This window comes from Zootoca vivipara, chromosome 3 (genome assembly GCF_963506605.1).
Source record: "Zootoca vivipara chromosome 3, rZooViv1.1, whole genome shotgun sequence".
NCBI classification, from domain to species: domain Eukaryota; kingdom Metazoa; phylum Chordata; class Lepidosauria; order Squamata; family Lacertidae; genus Zootoca; species Zootoca vivipara.
Window position 1 is genome coordinate 16,021,644 of NC_083278.1, and position 23,317 is coordinate 16,044,960.

General features: G+C 40.0%; 1 protein-coding gene across 5 annotated transcripts in view; it reads right to left on the minus strand.

Annotated features, from left to right (window-relative positions):
- The window catches only part of SMC6 (structural maintenance of chromosomes 6), a 39,532-nt gene that overhangs the window by 9,419 nt on the left and 6,796 nt on the right, over positions 1 to 23,317 (minus strand). For all 5 annotated transcript variants that reach the window (XM_035110032.2, XM_035110029.2, XM_035110033.2 and 2 more), the window contains exons 4-24: positions 22,794 to 22,899; positions 22,253 to 22,389; positions 18,723 to 18,784; positions 18,056 to 18,136; positions 17,275 to 17,376; positions 15,877 to 15,996; positions 15,689 to 15,787; positions 14,449 to 14,595; positions 14,075 to 14,163; positions 12,254 to 12,424; positions 10,859 to 11,037; positions 9,319 to 9,520; positions 8,846 to 8,960; positions 7,489 to 7,649; positions 7,253 to 7,388; positions 6,406 to 6,486; positions 4,824 to 4,994; positions 3,894 to 4,031; positions 2,481 to 2,626; positions 1,894 to 2,019; positions 1,486 to 1,591 (exon numbers count right to left, since the gene is read on the minus strand). In XM_035110032.2, coding sequence (XP_034965923.2) covers positions 1,486 to 1,591; positions 1,894 to 2,019; positions 2,481 to 2,626; positions 3,894 to 4,031; positions 4,824 to 4,994; positions 6,406 to 6,486; positions 7,253 to 7,388; positions 7,489 to 7,649; positions 8,846 to 8,960; positions 9,319 to 9,520; positions 10,859 to 11,037; positions 12,254 to 12,424; positions 14,075 to 14,163; positions 14,449 to 14,595; positions 15,689 to 15,787; positions 15,877 to 15,996; positions 17,275 to 17,376; positions 18,056 to 18,136; positions 18,723 to 18,784; positions 22,253 to 22,389; positions 22,794 to 22,899 — 2,675 coding nt within the window. The remainder of the gene's footprint in view (positions 1 to 1,485; positions 1,592 to 1,893; positions 2,020 to 2,480; positions 2,627 to 3,893; positions 4,032 to 4,823; positions 4,995 to 6,405; positions 6,487 to 7,252; positions 7,389 to 7,488; positions 7,650 to 8,845; positions 8,961 to 9,318; positions 9,521 to 10,858; positions 11,038 to 12,253; positions 12,425 to 14,074; positions 14,164 to 14,448; positions 14,596 to 15,688; positions 15,788 to 15,876; positions 15,997 to 17,274; positions 17,377 to 18,055; positions 18,137 to 18,722; positions 18,785 to 22,252; positions 22,390 to 22,793; positions 22,900 to 23,317) is intronic.

Below are 23,317 nucleotides of genomic sequence, written 5' to 3' on the forward strand. Positions count from 1 at the left end.
AGTGAAATACATGCCATTTTCTGCCTCTCTTCTGTAAAATTAATTCAGTATAGCCAGTCATTCTCGGAATTACGAGGACACCTTGAGGTTATAACTGTCACAACTATTTTCTATGTCAAGTGACGCTACTGTGTTTATCTATAAATACACCATGTTGAATTCAAGCTAGATTCAGCTGAAGAATGGTCTGCATGACAGACTAATGGAAATCATTAGGTAAAAAAAATGTTAATGAAGATAAAATAATGCACAAGCCACTGCCTTTAAAATATGTTTAAGCTTAGCAAAAGAGTGGCAGCAGAGCTTATTTTAGGCTTGTTGATTTTGATCGGACTAAGCTAACCAATCTAAAACACTTAAAATATAAATAGTACATGCACTGTAATATACCATCTATACATTTGAGAAATGTGCCTGAAAAGAACAAACCTCTTTCCTCCCTGTAATACCTCTGAGGGGGAAGTATGCTACAGTGCCCAAGACAGCTTTACAAGGAATTTCCATTAGCTTTGTGTGGAACCAGAGAGATATGCATGTTAAACTATATAAAGCAGGCACAGGCAAACTCCGGCCCTCCAGATGTTTGGGACTACAATTCCCATCATCCCTGACCACTGGTCCTGTTAGCTAGGGATTGTGGGAATTGTAGTCCCAAACATCTGGAGGGCTGGAGTTTGCCTATCCCTGATATAGAGTGTCTTGCTTGTAGGGCTGGGACAGCACAGGAAATTCTGCAATTGTGGAAATGTTTCTGGAAAGTCCTCAGCAGCTGAGAGTGTTTGGCAGCGAGGCAAGGAGGCTGAGCTCCCAAGGAAAATAACTCAGATATGTAGATAGAAAGTCAGCTTAGATATAGAGGCTATCCACTGTAGAATGTCACATGTCATGACCAGGGCTTTTTTTCATCTAGAACTCAGTTCCGGCACCTCTCAGGTGGGCGCCATTGCCATTGTAAGAGAACAAGGGAAGCGCTCATGGTGAGTTCCGGCAGCTCTTTTTCTAGAAAAATAGCACCGTATATGACTATATTTTTAGATAACTGCTGAGAATTTTTCTGTTGAGTGATTTGAGCAAACTCAAATTTAAAAGTATGGAGTCCTGTTGTAAATGGATGAGGGCAAAAATATAGAAAATGTTTGACCTTTAGACACAGAATTCTGTGAATTAAGGGCCCCCATGCAAATAGGTCCGTTATTCTTCTAAATTTCTGCCTTTTGGGTTACATAATTATTAAGTCACTTCCCCTACTCTTCCCCACTTTTAGGTTTCCCCCTTTTAAGATCTGTGATCCAAGAACAACTGTATTGTTTTAAACAGTATTTTGTAAAAACTGGGATTAAAGGGTCAACCCTCCTCCCCTAAACCAAGAAAGTGGTTTCGAAATATTGGCTGGTAAGTAACTTGTATGAGCCGCTGATGAGATAAGCCTTTGACCAACTATCAAATAGCACACAGCAATGAATAAGGAAATGCAAAATGACTTACAGTAATTGAAAGCTTTTCATTCTTGTGGTCAAACTCAATTTTTCCAGAGTATGATCGCTGACTTAACAAACAGTTGAAGTAGTATTTGCATCTCACTGTAACTAACCTTTAGATTGAAGAAATGAAAAAAATATAGATATATGAGAGGGGGGGGGTAATATACCCAAGCATGCTCCTGAATCCAGCATTGTCACTAGAAGCCCAGGTATAAACTGCTTTCTTCCAGCTCCAGCTGGCTCATCAGTTGCAACCAGTCCTGAACAGCAGGTGATGTTCAAGTACCAAGAGGAAAACCGTAATTTGGAATTTTAGTTTTGCTACTCTGGTTCTTTTCAACATCTATTAACACTGTCTCTCCCCACCCCCCACCCCCGCAGTATGTCAGTAAATGTATAACATCACACCAACCTTCTAAACCTCTGGTATGTTTTATATCTCTCAACCATCATCTCATCCAACAGTTTAATAAATTTCTTCAAATTCTTGACTTCGCTCCCTGCTGTCTGATATTTTTCTTTTGCTTCCTGAAGCTCTCTGCAGGTCAATAGAAGGTGTCCAAAATAAAGATCAATTAGTTGAAGACTGTGGCTTGGATGCTAAGTTAAATTAACAAAATTCACAACATGAAAATCTCTGACCTCTTCCTTCCCCATGCGGCAGGCACCTATGTCCCACCAAACTTTTCTAGGGGAGGCCGTGAGGGTCTCTTCTGAGCAATGTGGCATGGGATGCAAGGGGCCTGCTCAAAAGGGGAAACTTGCCTCACATTGGGCAGGGGCCTGCCCAGTTTCTCTCATAATGGTGGAATCTGTGCACACCAATAACATTGATTGTTGGTAGATTCACAACAGAAAAAAAGAAGGGAAAAGCTATTACTGTCAGAAAATTGGTTAGGAGTTTGCTTGCATGGCTCTAAAATGGGATTAGGTCTTATGGAAAGAGCAGGAAGTATATCCCACCTCAAAAAGAACAGCCAAAGGAACCATTACATTTACCTGATTATTTCTTCTCTATCTCCAGTACGTTTTCTTTCTGAATTGATCTTTTCTCTTAATCGGTTTATTTCTGTATCAAGACTCTTATATGTTCTATTTACTTCTATTCGCTCGGGATGGATTTCTGAAGCCTTTGCAATCATTTCCTAAAGTGTTAAAATGCAACAAGAACAACAAGAAGAAGAGATTTAAACTCTGTGTATTTTGCTTAGAAACAGGGTTAATAAAATCCCCCTCCATTTTAATCTGACAAGCAAATTGGGCTTTTTTCTTCCAATTCTTTTTTTAAAAAAATGTGTAGATCTCTCTAGTGTAATAGGAAATGATACCCAACGTTTTACGTAATGTTTTGCAGTGTTCAAAATGCTTTGCATGCTGTGTATCAGCAATCAATGTAGCCTTGTAGAGAATATCCCAGAATCATCCCCAAAGGATGGGGAACCTTCCATTCCTTGAGGGCCACATTAGCTTTCAGAAAACAAACATGGCCTCCCCTCCCTCAAAAAAGCCCAACAACTTTGGCGTCCGCCCTCAAAAAAAGCCCAACAACTATGACTTCTCCCCCTAAAAAAAGCTCAACTCTGGCCTCTCCCCCCTCTAATGACAATGGGTAAATCACTGCCAGTTTTTTTTAATACTGGGAGTAGATCGCAATCTCTTGGGAGTTGGACATGCCTGGTGTATAAGGTATATGTCTTCCTTTCTGACACAGCAATTAAGCTAACCTCTCCCCCCCCCACCCCCAGATTCTGCTGTCACCAGTGCAGGCTGAAGAAAGCCCTCAAAAAGTTGTTAACCCCAGAGACTGCAGTGGAGAAAAGGACAGGGCTGTTTCAACACAAAGGCTTCAGAGCCTCTGTGACAGCAATAATCAGCAGACCAATACTCTATTTCATAGCACACCTAACTGAAAAACAACTAGCTCCCAGTCAGCAACTCCATACCACCAATGCAAAACACTGCCTAGCAACTGACTGGCCACATCTCTACTTACATCAGTGGGGACCGAAGGCCAACGCTGAAGCACTCAGGGAGCCACAAACCTGACATTTGAAAGGGGAAATGCCTAGAGCAGGCATCCCCAAACTTCAACCCTCCAGATGTTTTGGACTACAATTCCCATCATCCCTGACCACTGGTCCTCTTAGCTAGGGATCATGGGAGTTGTAGGCCAAAACACCTGGAGGGCCGCAGTTTGGGGATGCCTGGCCTAGAGAGCATGCAGGAAATGTATTCTGCAAAACACGTGTACCATGTTTCATTAGCGTATTCTAATGAAAATTAGCTCCACAGAAATACAGAGATGAGTAAATGAAAGGGTGCATAAGAGAATGTATCCTCAAACATTTCCAACATTTATTTCACTAGCAAAAAAGAAGGAAAGGCTTAAATCAGATTAAACTAAATACACACCATTAATTCTTTCTCTCTTGTAGCTAGATTATTTTTATGTGTTTTTATAGTTCCTAAATGGGATTTTTCCTTTTCCTCATAATGCTGCAAATGGCTTTTACTTTGCTCCAGTTCTTCATCCACCTCATGTAGTCCATCCTGTTAACATATCAACATGAAATGTAAACTAGTTCTAGTAAGATGAAAGTGGTGTACAAAGTGCTAATTTATCAACTTCAATTTAAGACAGCGTACTTGTGCACCTAATATGGCAAAGTATAATGAAACTGGCTAACATATAAACAAAACTATATTATTGTACTTATTTTGTAGCTAATTATAATTGTAAGATAATTATTATCAGTTAAGAACAATTGTTTTCAGTATCATACATAAAGTCAAAATAAATCAGATACCACCAGTTTGGTATCAACTCAGTTTAATGCGTAGCAAGCTTTTAAATTACACAGGAGTCAGAAAGAAAATGTTATATGTGGTGCATTTTATGGTCTTAAAGCAGTAAAATGTTTGATAAGAAATGTATTTCATATATTTTGATTTTGTGGGTTATTTTTTACAGCTTCACAACTTCTAGAAATGCCATCTCTTTAATCTCAATTGAAAAATGTAGCCATGTTTTTCTATTCACTTTTTGTTAAAATTCCTTGAGTCTGATGCCATGTATTTGTCACACGTTGTATCCAAGTGTTACTCAGCTGGTGGTAATTGTGTACCTGATATGGAATCAGGAAAGAAGCAATTTTCACCGACACCCCCTCCCTATGTAGTCCCCTGTGTTGCCCCCCCTAAATCTCAACCCAATGGTTGCTTCCTCTCCCATTCTGCTGAAGGAACCCTTACTATTGGGCTGAGCAACACCACTTGATGTAACCCAGTATCTGCAGATTCTCCACAGGATTTTTAAAATGAATATATTAAGTGCTTTTTTACCCGGACTGGGCCAGCTTCTTCTTCTACTTGATGGATTTTGTTTCTAATCACTTCTAATTTTTGTTCTGCCTCTTTTAGAATACATTTCTCATCTTCCATTTTCTTTTTCTGCTGACGCATGTGCTCCTCCACAGTTTCCATCTTCCTCTTGTTATCTTGAGCTTCTTCTTCCTGTTAGAAATATTTCCAGGTTACAGTTAAGCTAATTTCAATTCCTAATAATTAAAGTGGGCCCCAATCAATTTTATTTATTTATTTAAGGACACTTAGAAATCATTTTGTATTTTAAAACATTCAAAGCAAAACCCTGAGAGTAAGATTATAAAGCAGCGAAACAGTATAAAAACACATTACAAGAAATTTGAGCAATACAGTATCTATTTAGGCAGTAGTACAAACAGAGGTCATAGAATGCCTGTGTGAACTAAGGTTATTAGCATGTGACTTGGGGGGGGGTAGTTATTGATGCACACCATATGTATTAGGGGAGACTATTTCACATGGTATTTGCTATCACTGTCAAGGCTCTCTCCCAGGTGGCTGCAAGATGCATTTCTGATGGCTGTGAGAACCTCACCTGGCAATGTTGGTAAGTAGACATTTGTATATGAGAGGAGGAGCTCTCTCAGGTAAGCTGGTCCTAAACTGCTTTAAAGTTTAACAACAAAACCTCAACTCTTGACACTGCATTCTGCCTTAGTTGTAGCTTCTGAACCACCATAATAATGGAGCACTCTGGGGTAATCCAGAGTTACTAATGCACAGTTCCCTGTGACCAAACTACCCCGTGTCCAGGAATGATCATATCTAGGAAACCAGCAGAAGTTGGAGAAAGACACTCCTAATCACTACAGCTACCTGAGCCTCCAGTGACAACAATGGATACAGGAGCACCTTCTGACAAGTACCTGTTCCTTCATGGGGAGGGCAATCCTATGCAGGAGAGGCTGTTCACCAGTTTCCCAGATCTCAGAATCACTTACCTACAAGGACTCTGCCTTACTAGGATTTAGCTTCAGTTTATTGGCATTGGCCCTCATCCAGCCCACCTCTGCATCCAGGCACACTGGTCCAAGATCATAATTGATTTAGATGTTATAGAGAAGCAGAGATGGACAGCATCAGCATACTGATGACACCATGCCCCAAATGGAAGAGGGAGGAGATGGGTCCCTGTTAAGAAACTTGTAACTGAGACTCCTGTTCAATCAGTGAGGAGTTCCTCAAAAGAAAAAGCTCACTCCTTCTCCTGCCCATGTGTCTGCACTGGGTCGGAAATGGGAGCTGTAACTATGCATAGGATTATACTACTAGAGTCTTAAACACTGATAGGTTTATTGTGGTATATGCTTGTGCTACAACAAAGCTGTTAGTCTTTAAGCTACCCAGCACCCCTCTTTTGTTGAATTATAATATAAACACTTTAAATTAACCCATTTCTTGCTCATCTTAAAAAAAAAGAAGTTGGATCCTTAAAATTCTTATTGATCAGTATAACAAAAAATGCTCTCTGCCACTAGCACAAACAACTCTATGATATATAAATAAGTACTTAGAAAGGTAGAAAGTGAGCAATTCTTACTAATGTAGAGATGATATCTGACTGCTGTTCCTCTACGTTCTCGAGATCCATAATAGCTAGCTTTATTTTTTTCACTTTTATCTGCAATGACAATAAAAATAAATGGTATGGGGGGAAATCACACTAGATTTAATACAGACATTTAAGCTGCACCCAATATACCCTTACTCCAGAGCTTGCCATCCCAGGACCCACAAAGCCCATCAATGGTACCCCCTGGCAGAAGCCCCTGATTCTGAGCTTTCATTGTTTTAAAATATGTTAAATCTCAAGTCCCTTCAAGAAAAAGTTTTGAAGCAAAATGTGCAGATAACCTCTAGGAGGCATTATACCGACTCTGCACTGCACAGCTGTTCCAGCAGTTGGAAGGGCCCACCTGCTTCTACTTTAACTAGCTGAAATCCAATCCGATTTCACTCACTCGCCCCAAGTAAACGACTTTGCAAACGAGCAGTAAAGCAATTTAACTACAAAATATTTAAGAGGCATAGATAACTCATGCCGAAGGTGAGCACTTGTAAAATTTTGTAGAGCACCCAGTGGATGTTTGCTGAACCCAAGGGTTCTTTTGAACCCTGAAGACACAGCCCTAAATACTGTTTAAAAGCCCACTGCAAATTAAAATTTACAAAAGCATTTGTTTTCCCTATACTGGTGTGCAATGCAATGCTAGGTATTTCACAACAGCAGCAGCACACTTTAATGCTTTTGAAACAATGAATGCCATGAAATTAGGAAAAACAAGGATTACTCATATTCTAAAAAGATCCGGCATGTCAACATCAAACTCTAACAACAATTAAGAAAAATAATCCAATATGGGAGCTTCTTCGTACGTATTTCTTACTTTTAATTGTTCTTGGTCCAGACGATGAGTTTTAAGGAAATGTTCATTTTCTCTTATAGAATTCTCAGTAGAACGTATACGTTGTTGAAATACTGACAGATGGGTTTTTTTGTTTCCAACTTCTTTCTCCAAGTGACTTAAAGAAACAAAGTATTGTTAACAAATGTATTCTGATTTGTTTTGTTCAGAATTCTGATTTGTTTTGTTCAGAAAGCTGGCAAGTAACCGATGCTCACCTTATGTCTGCCTCCACATCTTTGCTGAGGATGCGGGGCCTTTTATTTTCACAAGAATAATATTGTCTCGGCAACACCTGATCACCATCACCAGTGAAAGCTTCTTTACAATTTTTCGGAAGATTGTTTCGATGCATAATTCTACGAGCTTCCTCATTATTCTAGTGGGGGAAACATGGACAACAAAAATTTTCTCCTCTGAGAATGGAGTATTCAGAGCTGAGTAAAAAGGAGCTTGATGTCTCAACTTTTAAATATACTAATTAATTATGACCATTAAGCTACTTCCTGTCAGTCACAGAGCAGCTGCCCTTTAAAATATCCAGTAGACAACTATAACACAGCACGGGAGTGGTGTCATGTCTGCATGCATCTTTTAGGAGATGAGACATATTTCCCAGCAGAATTTTCCCTCTCTCAGAATCATGGGTATTTCTTCCCTGCAGAGAGAGAACAGTGGGGCTAACTATTCTACCTGCCTTAAATAAAATCAGCTGCCAATCTCTCTTGAAACTGTAGACAGAAACCAACAAGCTTTTCCCATGCACTGCAAGTGTCTCACATCTTGTTAAACTCCACTTTGAGAAACACCTGCCATTTAAAATTATTTCTTTGTTACATGTGATATAGAAATAGCATGCAGTGAAAGGTCTAAGTCAGTGGTTTTCAACCAGTGTGCCGTGGCACCCTGGGTTGCCTTGAACGATGGTCAGGGGTGCCACAGGCAACACTGGCCTCTGCCCCTCTTTCCTTCCCTCCCTCCTCTGATGTCCTCTCATGTCTCCGCCTCCCAATGGCTTGGACAACTGTTTGTTGCAGCTGCCCTAGCTACAAACTCCGCAGGTGAATGGTGCCTCCGGGGCTGGTCAGGGGGTGCTGGTTGCCAGGAGCTGAGGTGGCCTCGGAGTAAGCAAGCAAGCAGACCAGGGAGTCCAGCCAGCCAGTCCACCAGCCCTTGCTGTTGGGAATGGACAGAAAGGTCTAGGTAACTGTGGGGCAGAGTAAGGAGTCACCTCTCTTTGGGGTAGGGGGGCAGCTCAGAGATCAGGGGCAGCGGCAGCAGCAGTGGCTCCCCAAAGGACTCCCAAGGAGAAGGGAGAGGAGAGGAGGCTTAGGAAACACTCCACAAGGGATGGTGTTCGAGAAAGGAGAGACTGCCGGCTCTGCAGGCAAGGGGTGACATAACTGGGCTCCTGAGCCCTACAAGGGTGCCCCGCAGAAAGAATGTAGTCGGTCAAGGGAGCTGTGGACTCAAAAAGGTTGAAAATCTTTGGCCCAAGTTAATACAGAGTTATCTGAACTGTTATAGAAACATCAAGGCTTTCTATGCACTACAGGTAGGAGAATTAAATCTTACTTTGATTAACAGGACTGTTTCTATACGCCGCATGTCAATTAAGCAATTGGATATTACTGCATTATCGATGTCTAATGCAGCCAAGACTGTTGGGAATTCAGGATGAACAACGGTCCTATTACAAAAAAACAACAGTAGCATTTGTATTTTATTTTATGTTCTTACAATGCAGTCACTTCACTTGCAGTCTTACAAAAGATGGCATAACTATAGAGCATTTCAGTTACATTTTCAGAAGCTTAAATGTATTGACCATATTTGAAAAATGTATCTAAAATGATGTCCCGTCCCTCCCAATGGATGAAGTTGTTCCATTTGCAAAGGGGTCTTTAAATCAGTGCAGAACTCTGGAAACGTTAACATGAAGTCAATAGTTCTATCAATGACCCTCAGCGGTAATGCAGCATAACTATAAACCCTTAATGAAAATTCAAAATTCCAGCTTACACAGACCAAGTGTCAGATACACTCACCTTTGGCTTACATCATAAACCTTATTTTGGAAAGAACTAACGATGATTTGAGGACGTAAACCAGGTTGACAGAATCTGGACATTAACACCTGTAAAGTTCTTTCGTCTTTATGATTATCACAGCAAAATGCCCAGATCAAGCCTTTTAAACATGTCTCAATAGCCAGCGCAAAATCAGGATCTTTCAGATGAATAAAAGCACCTGAGTGCAAGAAGAAAGTATCAGCATTGTATGTAATGTCAATATTAAACCATTTGAACGCCGCAGCCTGAAGTTCTCACCCCCTCTTCTGTGAAAATGCCACAGTAATATAAAAAGCAGCTTGAAGTAACTCCATTTTCAGAAGTTCACCAAACTAGACATCAAAGCAATTCAAATGCTCATTAATGGGGAGTTTTAGTAGCCACTGCAGGAGTTTTGGAGCTCCACATCCAAAACTAATAGCAGCTTACGTGGGGAGGGTGAATCAGGGAGGGAGGGGGAGAGAGGTTGAATGTGCATATGCAATGGCTATTTAAAATGTAATGAATGTGCAGTTTACATATCTGCAAGCAATTAATGTCAAATTTAGTTTGGGCCTGTGACTATAGTTCTATCATGCAGGGGATTTAAATCCTTTGAAACCAAGAGTAGAGACAATGCTTATCTTGGCCTATGAATGGCACAGTTTAATTCTTGGGGGAAAAAATACCTCAAAAGTTCAATAAACTTTCCAAATATTTTTTCTTATCCTTGCTTTTTCCATTTTTTATTCAGTGTAAAGTTCTTGCCTTTCTATAGAACACAACAAATATAAAAAAAGGTTTGAACTTTTATTCTAAAAGCAACTTCCCAGAAGATTATTCCACTAAAATGAATGCAAATCCACAAGCTATAACCTCCTGGCAAGGCTGAATACACTTTACAATGAAGCAAAGGTGGCCGGCCACTCCTAAGAACTCAAGTGCGTCCCTGTTAAATAAGACCAAAGGCTTACCTAGTACAAAATCTTTTTTTCACACAGTGGCCCAAAACGAAACTAGAGTAAGTATTCCCAATACTGAAACACGCAAAAAACCCAATACAGTCATTGTAGTCTGTTTTTAAAATGCAAATCCTCAACATATGCATGCTGCTTGGTGGTCAGTAAACTACTTATAGACCAACTATGGACTACTTGTACATTAACTTGCAGATTAACTGCAATGTGCAAAACTGGGGATGGGGGCAGGGGTATGCAGGCAATTCGTGCAAATATCTGAAGAGGGTTATAAAAGCACAGCTAAGACTGTGAAATAGTTGGGGAATAGGAACTTAAAGAGTCTCCCACTGTCACCATTTTTCTCAAGACCTAAAGAAAATTACTTCCTTATTCAGCAATACCAGGATGAAGAACACAGCCATGGACGTACATATACACCAAAAAATCACAAAGTTTACTACAGTATTTCTATTTCAGGATCAAATCTGAGAACAATTAAAATTGCAATGCAGTAGCCACAGTCTACTTTTCAATGTGTCTAAAAAAAATTTTTTTTTAAAAGGAGAATTATAAATTACCTATGGGTCCCAATGGTTTGTATTTAAACTGTCCCTGCTGGTGAGCCCTTTCAACTGCTTCACAAAGGTCTGGCATATAGTGTCCAAATCTTTTCAGTTGATTTGTTTTACTCTCCTTCAACTCTTTTAGCTGTCGTTGCTGAGAATCCAATATTTGCTTCAGTTCCAATTCTTCCTTCCTAAAACAAAGAAGCTACTGAAATATCATGCATTATTAAGGCCTAGTCCATTTTATAGAAATAGGTAGTCTTTTACACACCATCTGATTGCTTATAAGGTACAATTGATTTAGCAGGGCTTCCAAGTCAATCATTGATTCACTTTATTTGTAAGCCACTTTTCCACACACAAAAACAAGCTCTAAGTGACTTGTAACAAAGAAACAGGGTTGCATTTCAATCAAACACTACAAAAACAATTTCATAGTAACATAGTAAAACAAAAATATAGTAATATACAAACAAGCACATTTGAATACTATTAATATACAGTGATACCTTCATTCCTGAATGGCTGAACGCTGCAAACCCGGAAGTAAGTGTTTGTGTACAATGCTGCAAACCCAGAAGTAAGTAAATTTGTGAACATTTTTGGAAGCTGAATGTCCAGTGTGGCTTCTGGTTTGAGTGCAGGAAGCTCCTGCAGCCAAACGGAAGCCGCGCCTTAGTTTTCAAACAGTTTTGGGAGTCGAACGGACTCCCAGAACAGATTAATTCGAGAACCAACGTTTCACTGTAACAAGATTAAGTAAACAACATGCCACATCCAATGACCAAAATAAGGGAGCCTCAGTTTCTGTATGTTTAGCCTGGAAAAGAAGTAACTGAGAGGAAATAGGTATCTTCAAATATCTGAAGGGCTGTCACATGGAAGATGGAGCAAGCTTGTTTTCTCCTGCTCTTGGCAGTAGGTCCCAAACCAATGGCTTCAAGTTACAAGAAAGAGGATTCCAACTAAACATCATGAAGATGTTTGCAAAACTGCAAGCCATTTGTATTTAATAACACTTTCTCCAAGTTGGTACCCTGGGTGCACTTCCCCAGAGGAAGCTTATAAAATAACTGCTTTTACTTGTTTTTCGTTTGTTTGTTTTTTAAAGATGTGTTTGTTTGCAAAGTGGGATGTCAGCTGTCTTTACCAAAAAGGAAATCACCTCTCCCCTTGAAGAAAAACAACAGGGAACTGAAACTGAAATGATCCCTTGTCCTTTCCCAAAACTAACCAAGAAAGAGTTGAACATACATGCTTCTCCTCAGACAAATATGCCTGGCAGGAGAGAGAGCTGAATGAAGGTGCTAGCTGTGGTCCACAGAGCAAGAAAAATAAATGCTCAGAAGCCCAGCTTATAGCACAAAACACAAATCAAGTAATCACAGATACATCTCAAAAACTTACTTAAGCCTTGCAGCCTCTTCCTTGTATGTTTTTATAGCCTCTTGAAACTGCTTTATTTGGTTATCATTTGATTCTTCTTGATCACGAAGTGTCCTTAACTGCTCTTCCTTAGCTGCTCGTTCAATTCTTGCTTGTTTTGCCAACGTTTCAGGCTCCGAAATTTGTTCAGCACTGTAACATCATGCAAAGCAAACAGTATATTATATTAAAGAGCTGCTCTGGAGGAATACTTCCTGTGACATACACCTTTCCTTTGGGGCAGCTTTTATGCATGCAGTATTTGAGTTTAATCAACACTGGCTACCCACAGTTTCACATTCACATTTTAAAATAAACACGAATACAGATTGTTAAGGCTGCATTTATATATTTTTAAAATCCCACAAAGACTTATAATAGTTATTTACCATTCTCTGAACAAAAGGCAGCAGCATGTACTTTTCTACCTGCTTTTAGCAAAGCACTGTAGATTAATTATATAATTATTATTTATACATCACTCTTTGCATCTTAGAGACATCTTTCTGCCTGTAAGGAATATACACTCTAAATAGAAAATGGGAAAAAACAGAGTGGGCAGATTTGTATTTGATAAAGTCTAACACCAAAGGTTTCAGAGTACACTTAGCTGTCATACAAAATGACACATCTTATGGATCAGCAAGTGATGTACAAGCAAGTAGCAGAAAGGAGGGAGAGACAGAAAATTATCACAAAGGAGGGAAGTAAGCAGCTAGCCCCCACACTCATCTTTATTAGGGATTAGCGCTAATTGAGATGTTTATACATTTATCTGGATTCCAGTGGAGTAACCAATTTTTAAAGATCTTTAAAACTCAAGCAGCAAAGGGCTCCAAAAGGGTACAGTATTTCCAAAGTAACTGAATGGGCAACAAAATAGCAAATGAGACTCTGTGCAAATAAAAGTAAGGTGCTGTTCATTTGGGGGGGGGAGCCTAGCTTCACATCTATGCTGATGGATCTGAGCAACTGAGAACTTGTGGTTCTGGTGGATAGTCTAGTAGCAGTTGTAAAAAAATAATAATATGAATAATAATAAAAAAGGGCTTCTCTGGGAGATCTGTCCAATTGACAGAATCATAGTACCACTATACAGAGACTAGTGTTGCTGCATTTGGAATAATGATAATGTAGTAGTTACTCAATATCAAAAAGGGTATTTTAAATCCAGAAAAGGAAAAGCAAAATGGGCAATTGATTGGGGCACTTCTAAAAAGAAAAGCTGCATCTCCAACTTTTTAATTCATAAAAAAGTTAAGTGAGGGCGCCCTCATAAGGGTTCTCTTTTTTCTTTTATGAAGCAAGGGTGCAAAAAGCATTTAAGGAGGAGTTTCTGCATGATGCAGAAGTGGCATTAAAGGCTTCTGACAAAAATAATTATCTCAAGATGGTCATTAATGATTTTGCAATAAAGTTACAAAAATAGAAAACAGCCAGATGGAAGACTGGAGTAGTCAAAGTGTGAGATAACCAGAGCATGAACCACAGTTTTAGCAGAGTTTAATAAGTAGTTTAATAAATTTAATATAATTAAATTTAATAAGCTGATATATACTCAAGAGATAAAAAAGGTTGCTTACAATAAATTTCAATTTATCTGTTTTCAAGTTGGTCAGTCTTGTTTAAACAAAGTGAACTTTTAGGAAATTATCGATAACACAGAGGAGAGATGTTTCAACTTCTTGTTTGTCATTACATGTTTCTTACAGATTAAAAATATATATAATGGTTTTGGGTAACAAAATGCCCGTTTACTCCCTTCTCTTTTTGATACAACGTATTTAGAAAATGAAACATTACCTGGTCTTTAGTTCCTCAATTTTTTTGCAAAGCTGTTCATGGTCTTTCGCCAAGCGTTTCAATTCATTTTGAGACCGATTATATGCTGCCTTAAACAAGGAAAGCAAAACTCTGGTTAACAATTGACTGGAACAAACTTACAGCAGAGATTGACAAAAATATTATAGCTGAAGATCAACTTCAATCTGTTATTTCTTCTGCCTTTTTTGAAATTATATTCATTTGACCCATTACTCTGCTTTCATGCCTTTTACAATCCAATCTGTGTGTCTGATTTCAGTGCAGCTCTGCACAAAATACAAAAGTATGACTAGACCTTTGGTGTGTGGCAAATTCTTACAGAACTTCTAAGTCTGAACTTTACATCTACAAACCTCTGCATCATTCTTTGCTCTTCTTTTAGATACAATGTCTGCTTTCAAAGCAGCACATGACGGTTCTAATGCCTGAGCTTCTTCCGTTATCTTCTCTAGCTTGTCTTGCATAGTTCTGTGTTTTCCTTCTGCATCTTTTACCTTAGTCTGAAAAGACAAAACAATCAGAAATCTCATTATACCAGGGAAATTAGGTGAATGTGCAGAGACTGAACCAAAGGAAGTTGAGACAAATCAGTCATGACTTGGAACGGGAGAAAGGGTCAACAGTTTGCAGATGAAGTATGATCACCTTTGACTTTCCAGATAACACTTAATTCTGAATTTCATTAACATAATGGCAGGCCTCTGGTTTTAACTGGGAACATTACAGCTGAGCCTAGTACAAACTGATGGGCAGCCTAGCACTGTGAGTACTTCAATCTTGGAGTCCTCTTCTGACACAAAAGAGGGCCAGGGTATCCATCCCAGCCCCCTTGGGCAAGATGAAGCCCCTGGCAAAAATACAAGGAAGCTGTTCTTGCTCTTTTTTGATCAACTAAGCAGCATCGTATCCAAGCTACACGGGCTCTGGCCAGGGATGGCAGCCAGCCAGAGGTGGTTTGGGCAGACCTATCGATAGCTTCGGCCCGGCCATGGCATCCACTCTTGACCAAATGGTTGTCTCAACTTGGCTTCATTAGAGGACACATGTAAACAAAAAAATCAGCTTGAATGCCAAATGTTACAGCGCAGTAATAGGAACACTGAATTATTTTCTACACAATCTTTGTTGATCATTTATTAGATTATATACAAAGTTGATCAAAGCTGACAAGTAACTCAAAGTAACTCAAAACTGAGATACTTGCTTCTCTAGTCTTCTAAATGCAATTCACTTACAGTATATGAGAAAGCTCACAAGTAGCACACATTTAATTAGATGGCCAAATAGCACATGAAGGGCATTCATGTGGACCTGTACAAGAAGCATCTGTTCTTTCTTCTTGTGATCCTTGCATGAAGGCAAAGGCTTTGATGAGAAGTGACAATAAAGCAGACTGCTTAACAGATCTGACATTTTGTGATGCAGTCTCAGAAGACACCAGTCACACTAATCTATTTTTTAAAGTGTACAGATAAGACTTTAAAATTGGTTGTGCTAGTCTCACTAAGTCATTAAAGAAACAAAAACAATGCTTCACTTGAACAAGAGAATCAAAGCAATTCAAGTCAGTATTTGCAATAAATCCATATATACCTGCCATTCTTTCACTTTCTCAACAAATTTTCCAGTTCTTGCTTCTAGAGCACCAACATCATCTCTGAGTGTTTTAACTTCTTTTTCAGTGTCTCTCACCTAAAATGTAAGATTAATTTAAGCACCACACAATAAATATTACAACTATCAATTTAAACCCATTGATAGGTACTGAAACAACAAATTACCATTGCCCAAGCTATTTGGTGCTGTAACTTCTTCAGCTCATTCTGCATTTCACTCACAAAAGCAATACTTTTGTAACGATCCTCCTTCTCCAAATAACGCTCCCGAAGTTCTTCAAGAAACTAAAGAGACACACAAAATGTTGTTGGAGATGACAGCAGTACAGATACTACGTCCATTTCTTAGTGTTTACTAGGGACAGAAGAAACCCAGAGGAGCTGTCTAGGAAGCTCAGTATCAGATTATGTGTGTTACTAAATGTTTTATTCTCGCTAAAAAGCAAGAGAAAGCTAGAGAGTTCCAGAAAAACAACTACTTCTGTTTCATTGACTATGCAAAAGCATTTGACTGTGTCGACCACAGCAAACTATGGCAAGTTCTTAAAAGAAATGGGAGTTCCTGACACCTCATCTGTCTCCTGATAAATCTCTATGTGGGACAAGAAGCTACAGTTAGAACTGGATATGGAACAACTGATTGGTTCAAAATTGGGAAAGGAGTATGACAAGCCTGTATACTGTCTCCCTGCTTATTTAACTTATATGCAGAATTCATCATGCAAAAGGCTGGACTGGATGAATCCCAAACCGGAATTAAGATTGCCGGAAGAAATAGCAACAATCTCAGATATGCAGATGACACATGGAGTCACGAAGAGTCAGACACGACTAAACGACTAGACAACAACAACAAATGTTTTATTGCATCTGTGCATTGTTTCTTTAATTTGCAGTTATGTTTTTACAAAATCATTTATATGAGATTTTGTTGTAACTGGCTTTGCTTGTTTGCACAAAATCTTTAACAAAATAGTATATATTTTTAAAAAGTGACTATGGTGCTTCATGAAGAATAAATCAGTGTTAGGAATTTATTTTGTAGGGCTAAACGGTAAAGGACCCCTGACAGTAAAGTCCAGTCACAGACTACTCTAGGGTTGCGGAGCTCATTTCGCTTTACAGGCCGAGGGACCCGGTGTTTGTCTGCAGACAGTTTTTCTGCGTCATGTGGCCAGCATGACTAAGCCGCTTCTGGCGCAACGGAACACCGAAACAGAGCAGCACACAGAAACACCATTTACCTTCCCGCCAGAAAAACCTATTTATCTACTTGCACAATTTTTGGCGTGCTTTCGAACTGCTAGGTTGGCAGGAGCTGGGATCGAGCAACGGAAGCTCACCCCATCACAGGGATTCAAACTGCCAACCTTCTGATTGGCATGCCCAAGAGCCTTGGTGCTTTAGACCACAGTGCCATCCGCATCCCTTCTTTTTGTAGGGCTACTGGTCTTATTTTAGCCCTTCTCAGTAAATCTAGAACCAATATGAAAGGCTGGGGGAGGTGGAGTTTCACAGTCCAGTATGTGGGCCTGGGACACATAAAATTACTGTTTATAATACCTTTGCTCCTTGTTCAATCTGATCATGAGTTCTTGCTTTGGTTTCCATAATGTACGCATAATCTTGTTTCATCTGCTCCAACTGTGTTGCCTTCATAAAGAACTAATGCAAGAAAACACAAGTTCATGTTCTATAACTGACTTTCTAAAAGAGTAATTATGAATGCAGTCCATTTATACTTCAACATTTCCTTAAAGCCCTAGTTACCCGCTCCACCCACCTCACTCAACATGTGCACAATAAGAACATATAGAAGCAGCACTACGGCTATCCACTGAATGTAAAATTTGTGCATGCCTTCAATGTACCCATCAAGCCCTTCAAGCTGCTCAAGATCTGAATAAGAAGAGCACACATGGACTTCCCATTCCTTAGTGGTGTGATGTGCTTCTCAAAACAAGGAAGAGTCATGTCCAATGGATTTGTTGGCATCTGTTTATCTCGAGAGACAATGGAGTGTGCTTCCAAGGGTGAAGTCATTAGCAGCACTGAAGTGACCTCCTTGGGACACAAGCCTAGGCAGTGCGAACGGAGGTCCTGGGCTGCCCAGACAACAAGGCCCCCTTCCCTTGCCCGCGCTGATGTGGTCCAAAAGAAAAAAGAACAATATGTTTGGAACCAGCTGGGCATACTGACAGCTTCTAGGAGGGTGGGGACCAAAGGTGGACAAACTACCCCAGAAGGAGCACGACATGTCCCCCACCAGAGGTACTACCCCTCTCCTACACCCCATACACTCTCCGATGGATTACTGACAACATCATATGGTACTTTTCTTTACCTTGTATTTGTCACCTTCATTTTTAGATTGCAAGAACTGTTTGCTCATTTCCTGAGTGAGTATAGATACAGGATTATCCACCTGCAACAACAAAAGTCACTTACTATTTTGTTTATCTTTGGCAAATAGTTAATATTTAAGTAAGTGGTCACTTGAAATTCAGAAATTCTCTTCAACATCCATTGCAAGACAAGATAAATTATTCTTATGGTTGCAACAGTATCTCAAGCGTAATGGCTTTTAATTAACTACATAAAAGTTCGTGAAGATTTTCCTTTACGGCACCTTTACTATTTTAAGAATTTGAGGAGTCACAACCAGCTCACTGAAACAGGATGTCAGAAGAGCTTTAATAGGCACCTTTGCTTTTTAACTGCAAACGCAAATTCCACATAACCACTGGCCACAATCCAGAGAACTGCACTGCAAACAGTATGCACAGAGGAACCTTTTGACAATACACTCAGTCACTACCACCCAAAACCAGTTTCTCATGACGCACGAGAAGTTGCTTTAAGAGTCTGAGCATAGGGGCTTCAATTCAAGGAGGGGAGGAATCATAAGCTGCAGTAATTGTCTACACACCTTTAAGCAAAAAGCATCAAATCAATTTTTAAAAAATCATCCATAAGGTGTTATATGTAGAAGTAAACAAATTTAGACTTACCTGGATATTAAAGTGATCTAGGATGGCAATAAGTTCTTCCTTCTTGGACGAAATTATGGCACCTGAATATAAAAGTGAGAATAAACCACAGTGAGATTTTTAAAATTACTACGTAACACCAATTAAATTATACCTTTAGTGTAGAACAGAATATTGGTGCTTAGAATGAACACTTATTTTTATTTATTACATTTATATGCCCTCCATTCCCCCTGAAAATGTCCAGGATGTTGCTTTGTCTTGGTGCCCAAATGGACTATCCCTCCTACTGCTCAGACCGCAGGAACCATGCAACCAGATTTTTCCCCCTAGAAGGGGGAGGAGGGGAAAGGAGATTGTTAACCGCTTTGAGACTCCTTCAGGTAGTGATAAAGCGGGATATCAAATCCAAACTCTTCTTCTTCTACTACTGTTTCCTTAGTTCTGTTCTGTGGCTGGCCTTTTATAGAACTCCTTAGTAATCGGGAGGGGAGAACATCAGCAGGACCAAAATTTAAACAAAGGAGGAAAAGGAAAAAGCCAGCATAGTCTGGGCCTACTGGTCAGCAAAGCTGAATGTTCGAGAAAGGCATCTTTAGGAGATGGGTGGGGGGTGTATGTGTGAAGTTGTGGCCTTAGACCTCCATGCACCCCGAGAAGCAAACATTCACAGTGAGTACAAATGCTTTGTTCTCAAATGGCTGTGACAAATGTCCAAATGCATTGCATAACAGCTACTGTCATACGGATTGGTTCAGATGGCTGTGTGGCAAGGAAGAACATGCTGCAGCACATTTCTCCAGAAGGCAGTCTCTGCTGAGGTATTTACATCTAACCAAGTGGGTGTTTGGCAAATCTTGTGGAGTGGAGAACTAGGAGAGGACCACTGCTATAGAGGACCCCATGGAACAGAGAGAAGTGTTAGCAGATGTGGTGCCGCATAGGCTAGGGTGGAGTTAAGAGACTTTTTGTCCTAGTGTGGTTCACTGGAATGAGTCAAACAAGGAGATGTTTTGCCTAAAGGCCAATGTGCAATTAGTTTGGCCCCTGTAAAAGGCACCTAGGATAAACTGGTTCTGGAAGCAGTGTCTATATTCCAATGCTTTAACCAAATGCTTTTCCTAGCCACTGCCCCTGCTGCAATGGTCTTTTTTGAAAACTGTGTGGTGTCTAATGCTACATGAGGTGTGTGTTCCTCCATTTAGAAACTTTTTGGGTCACTATTTGGTTTGTCCACAAGTTCATCCAGCCACCAGAGAAAGGTGGATCTACAAAACAAAGATGTAAAGGAGGTCTATAGATTATGAAGGAGCAGGACTCTGGCGCTGGGTTGAAAACGGAACCAGGGGCGGGGGCATGACATGCTGCTGCTGCGCTACTGTATTTGTCAGCTGAGAGGCAGTAAAGCCACTTTGCAGGTCTCACCTGTGCGGCTTTTCCCAGCCTCTCTGGGGTCATGGTGCTCTGATGGGGGTGGGGACAGCCTCCCCTTGGAAGAATCCCTTCTATATCCACCAGATGAAGAAGAAGGTTCAAGGTAGGGGTTCAGAAGAAAAAATTTCAAAATGCTTTAAAAGGGCTGTAGGTTCCAAAACGGAGCCCGGGAGCTTCCTGCTGCTGCGCTACGCCACTCAACAGCTGATGGGCAGGAAGCTGTTACTTGCAGCGAGATTGAGGGTGAAGGAGGAAGGGGGTCTGCAGTCCCTTAGATTGCCTTTTCCCCATTCTTACCCTCCCAAACGAAAGGGCGGGCGGAATAGAAAATGAAGCGACTCAAGCTCCCCACTCACATGCATTTCGCTTATGCGTGCTGAGGGCCCAGAATGTAACCCCCACATGTATGTAATTTGGAAGCGGGGAGCGAACACTAGCAGAGGGAGGTTAGCAAAAGCCGGTTTCTTACTACAGACCAGTTCCATCAGAAGGATGTTCTGTGTTTGATGAGATAAAACTTGAGAGGAAAGATGCAGAAATCCAGCAATTAAAGAGTATAATCACTCAATGGGAGGCAAAGTATAAGGAAGTGAAAGCACGAAATGCACAGCTGTTGAAAATGCTGCAGGAAGGAGAGATGAAAGATAAAGCCGAAATACTGCTTCAGGTCAATGAATCTCAGAGTATTAAGAATGAGCTGACTTTACAGGTTACCAGCCTTCATGCTGCACTGGAACAAGAACGATCTAAAGTGACATTACTGCAAGCAGAGCTAACAAAATATCAGTCTGGAAGAAAAGGGAAAAGAAATACAGAGTCTGATCAGTGCAGGTGATCACATTTGTACCAAAATCAGAGCAAAAAATAAATTTGATCTTCAAAAAAAAAATTCTTTCCCTCCAACTGGCAGTACTCAACACATTCAATGGTGACTTGTGTCCTCTTCTGGGTTGCCCTATATCAGGCATGTCCAACTGGTCAATCGCAATCTACCAGTTGATCACGGGGCATCCCTGTTCGATCGTGCGATACTGAATGCAGCAAAATACTTCGGCAGTTCAGGTTTCGTGAGGCACAACCAGGCTATACCACTGAGGTTAGAGGGCTATGGCTACAGCCAGGACAACTAATGTACTGTGGAAAGCACTGCTGCTTTTTCATGAACTTGTACTGTAATAGCAGAGGAGGGGCCAGAGGAGCTTGCTCTGCAGCTACTACCAAGACTTTCTCTTGTTGCTTTATCACTTATATGTTTAGCAAGGCTGTGGATTTCTACACTTTCCCCTTCCTCTGTGAAAACATAACAAAGGGGGAGTAGGGCATGGCACCAGAGGGAGACATGCAAAGCAAGAAAACCTGAGTGGGACACAGAAGGTGACCTGGAGTAGGAACAAAATTGAAAGGCCTTTTTTATTTAAACAACAGAAAAAGTGCATGATAGGGGAGAGAATAAAGAAGACAACTTGCATCAAGGATGACAATCTGACAAAAAGAAGAAGAGAAACAATTCTGAGTTTTCCTAGTGTGCCCCTTTAAGAAATTGTTTGAGCTTCCCTATGTACAATTTAGATTTAAACTGTTGTACTACTAATGATCAGGCTGGGGCATGCAGATGGACTAGTAACATCGTCAGGGAAGCCTGAGGAGTGAAAAACCAGGCCAATCCTTCTGACTTATTATTATGTCTACAATGTTGTGGTAGACACCCGTATAATGCAGACACAAGCCTATCATTACTCTTGCTAATGCTGAAGCAAGCCAAAGCAGTCCAAAAATAAAATAAAATATTGAGCAGTATCTGCACCCTGATGATATACCAACATTTACAAGAGTATACAGTAGGCCCACAACTTATGTGGGGGTTACGTTCCAGGGATCATGCCTAAAATTGTGCAGTCAATGGGTTCAATGGCAGGTAGGATTGCCAATTTCATTTTTCCCAGAACCCCACCCCCTTTTCCATTTTGTTCAAAAAATTGCCATGCAGGTAAGCCTGAATGCATAGAAGTTAAATGCACATAAGCTGTGGGCTTACTGTATTTAAAAAAGAAAGCAGCTCACCTCACTTTTCTTCTAAAAATAAAGCTTCTTTGAATACTTTATAAAAATTAAAGTACCTGTGCTGCTTTTCAGTTTGTAATTACGATGTCCTTCCAAGTTTATGCGTTGATTGATGGTGATAGAGTCACCATACTGTTGTGGTTTAAATGCATCTTCACCTCTGTTTCGCAGCGTGATTGAAACATCTGCAGAACTGAAGACAAAAAATGAGCTGATTTTAATTAACATGTAAATTCAAGAAATTATCTTTTTAACCAAGTTCAAGGTGTTGCCAGTAGCATATAAAGCCCTTAACAACTTGCAACCAGGTTACCTATGAGATTGCCTTACCCAACATGTGCCCACTAGACCGCTTCAATCGGCAGAATTGGCAATACTACAGGTGCCACATTAGACCCATTCCGCAGTTGGAAAGTGTGCTTATACCACAAATGGTTGGTTTAAGTAGGTAGCTAATATGCAGCACTCTTGCAGAGTTCTCACCACCAGACACTGGGCTCAAAGATTTCAGAGTATTTCTGGAGGGACAGGAAATTCTTCCCTCCATCCCTGGTACTGTTCTTACTCGTTCTGCCTTAATACTGGATTTTGACTTACCTCTGTCCATCTTTCACAAATACTTTCAAAGATGTTCCTCGATTTGTCACTGTAGCTTTTCCTCCAAGACCAACCATAAGGGCCGTTAACACAGCACTCTTCCCACCTGAATAAAGCAACATTTATTCAGCTCTTAATAGTTGGCAAGCTATTTTTAAGGCAGCAAAAAATGACTCTTATTCTTTTTTTATATGAAAGACCTTTCCTTCCTCCCCTTATTTTTCTTTTTCTTTTTTTTAAAAAAAGACAATTCCTAAAGAAGCTACAAGGTTATAAAGCATGTGATCACATAACATAAAAACACTCTTGGGTATAACTCAATGGCACTTTTTCTCATGAGACTAGGTCAACTATAGTTTCAATACTTATTTGTTTCATATTTGCTGCCGTATTGTAAAAATGTGTTACATTACTGCATTTTCAATGTACACTTTAATAATGTATTGATATTAATTGCACCATATAGCTTTTTTTTTTTTTTTTACAAAAGTGGCCCATACATTTAATGAAATAAATACAAGAAC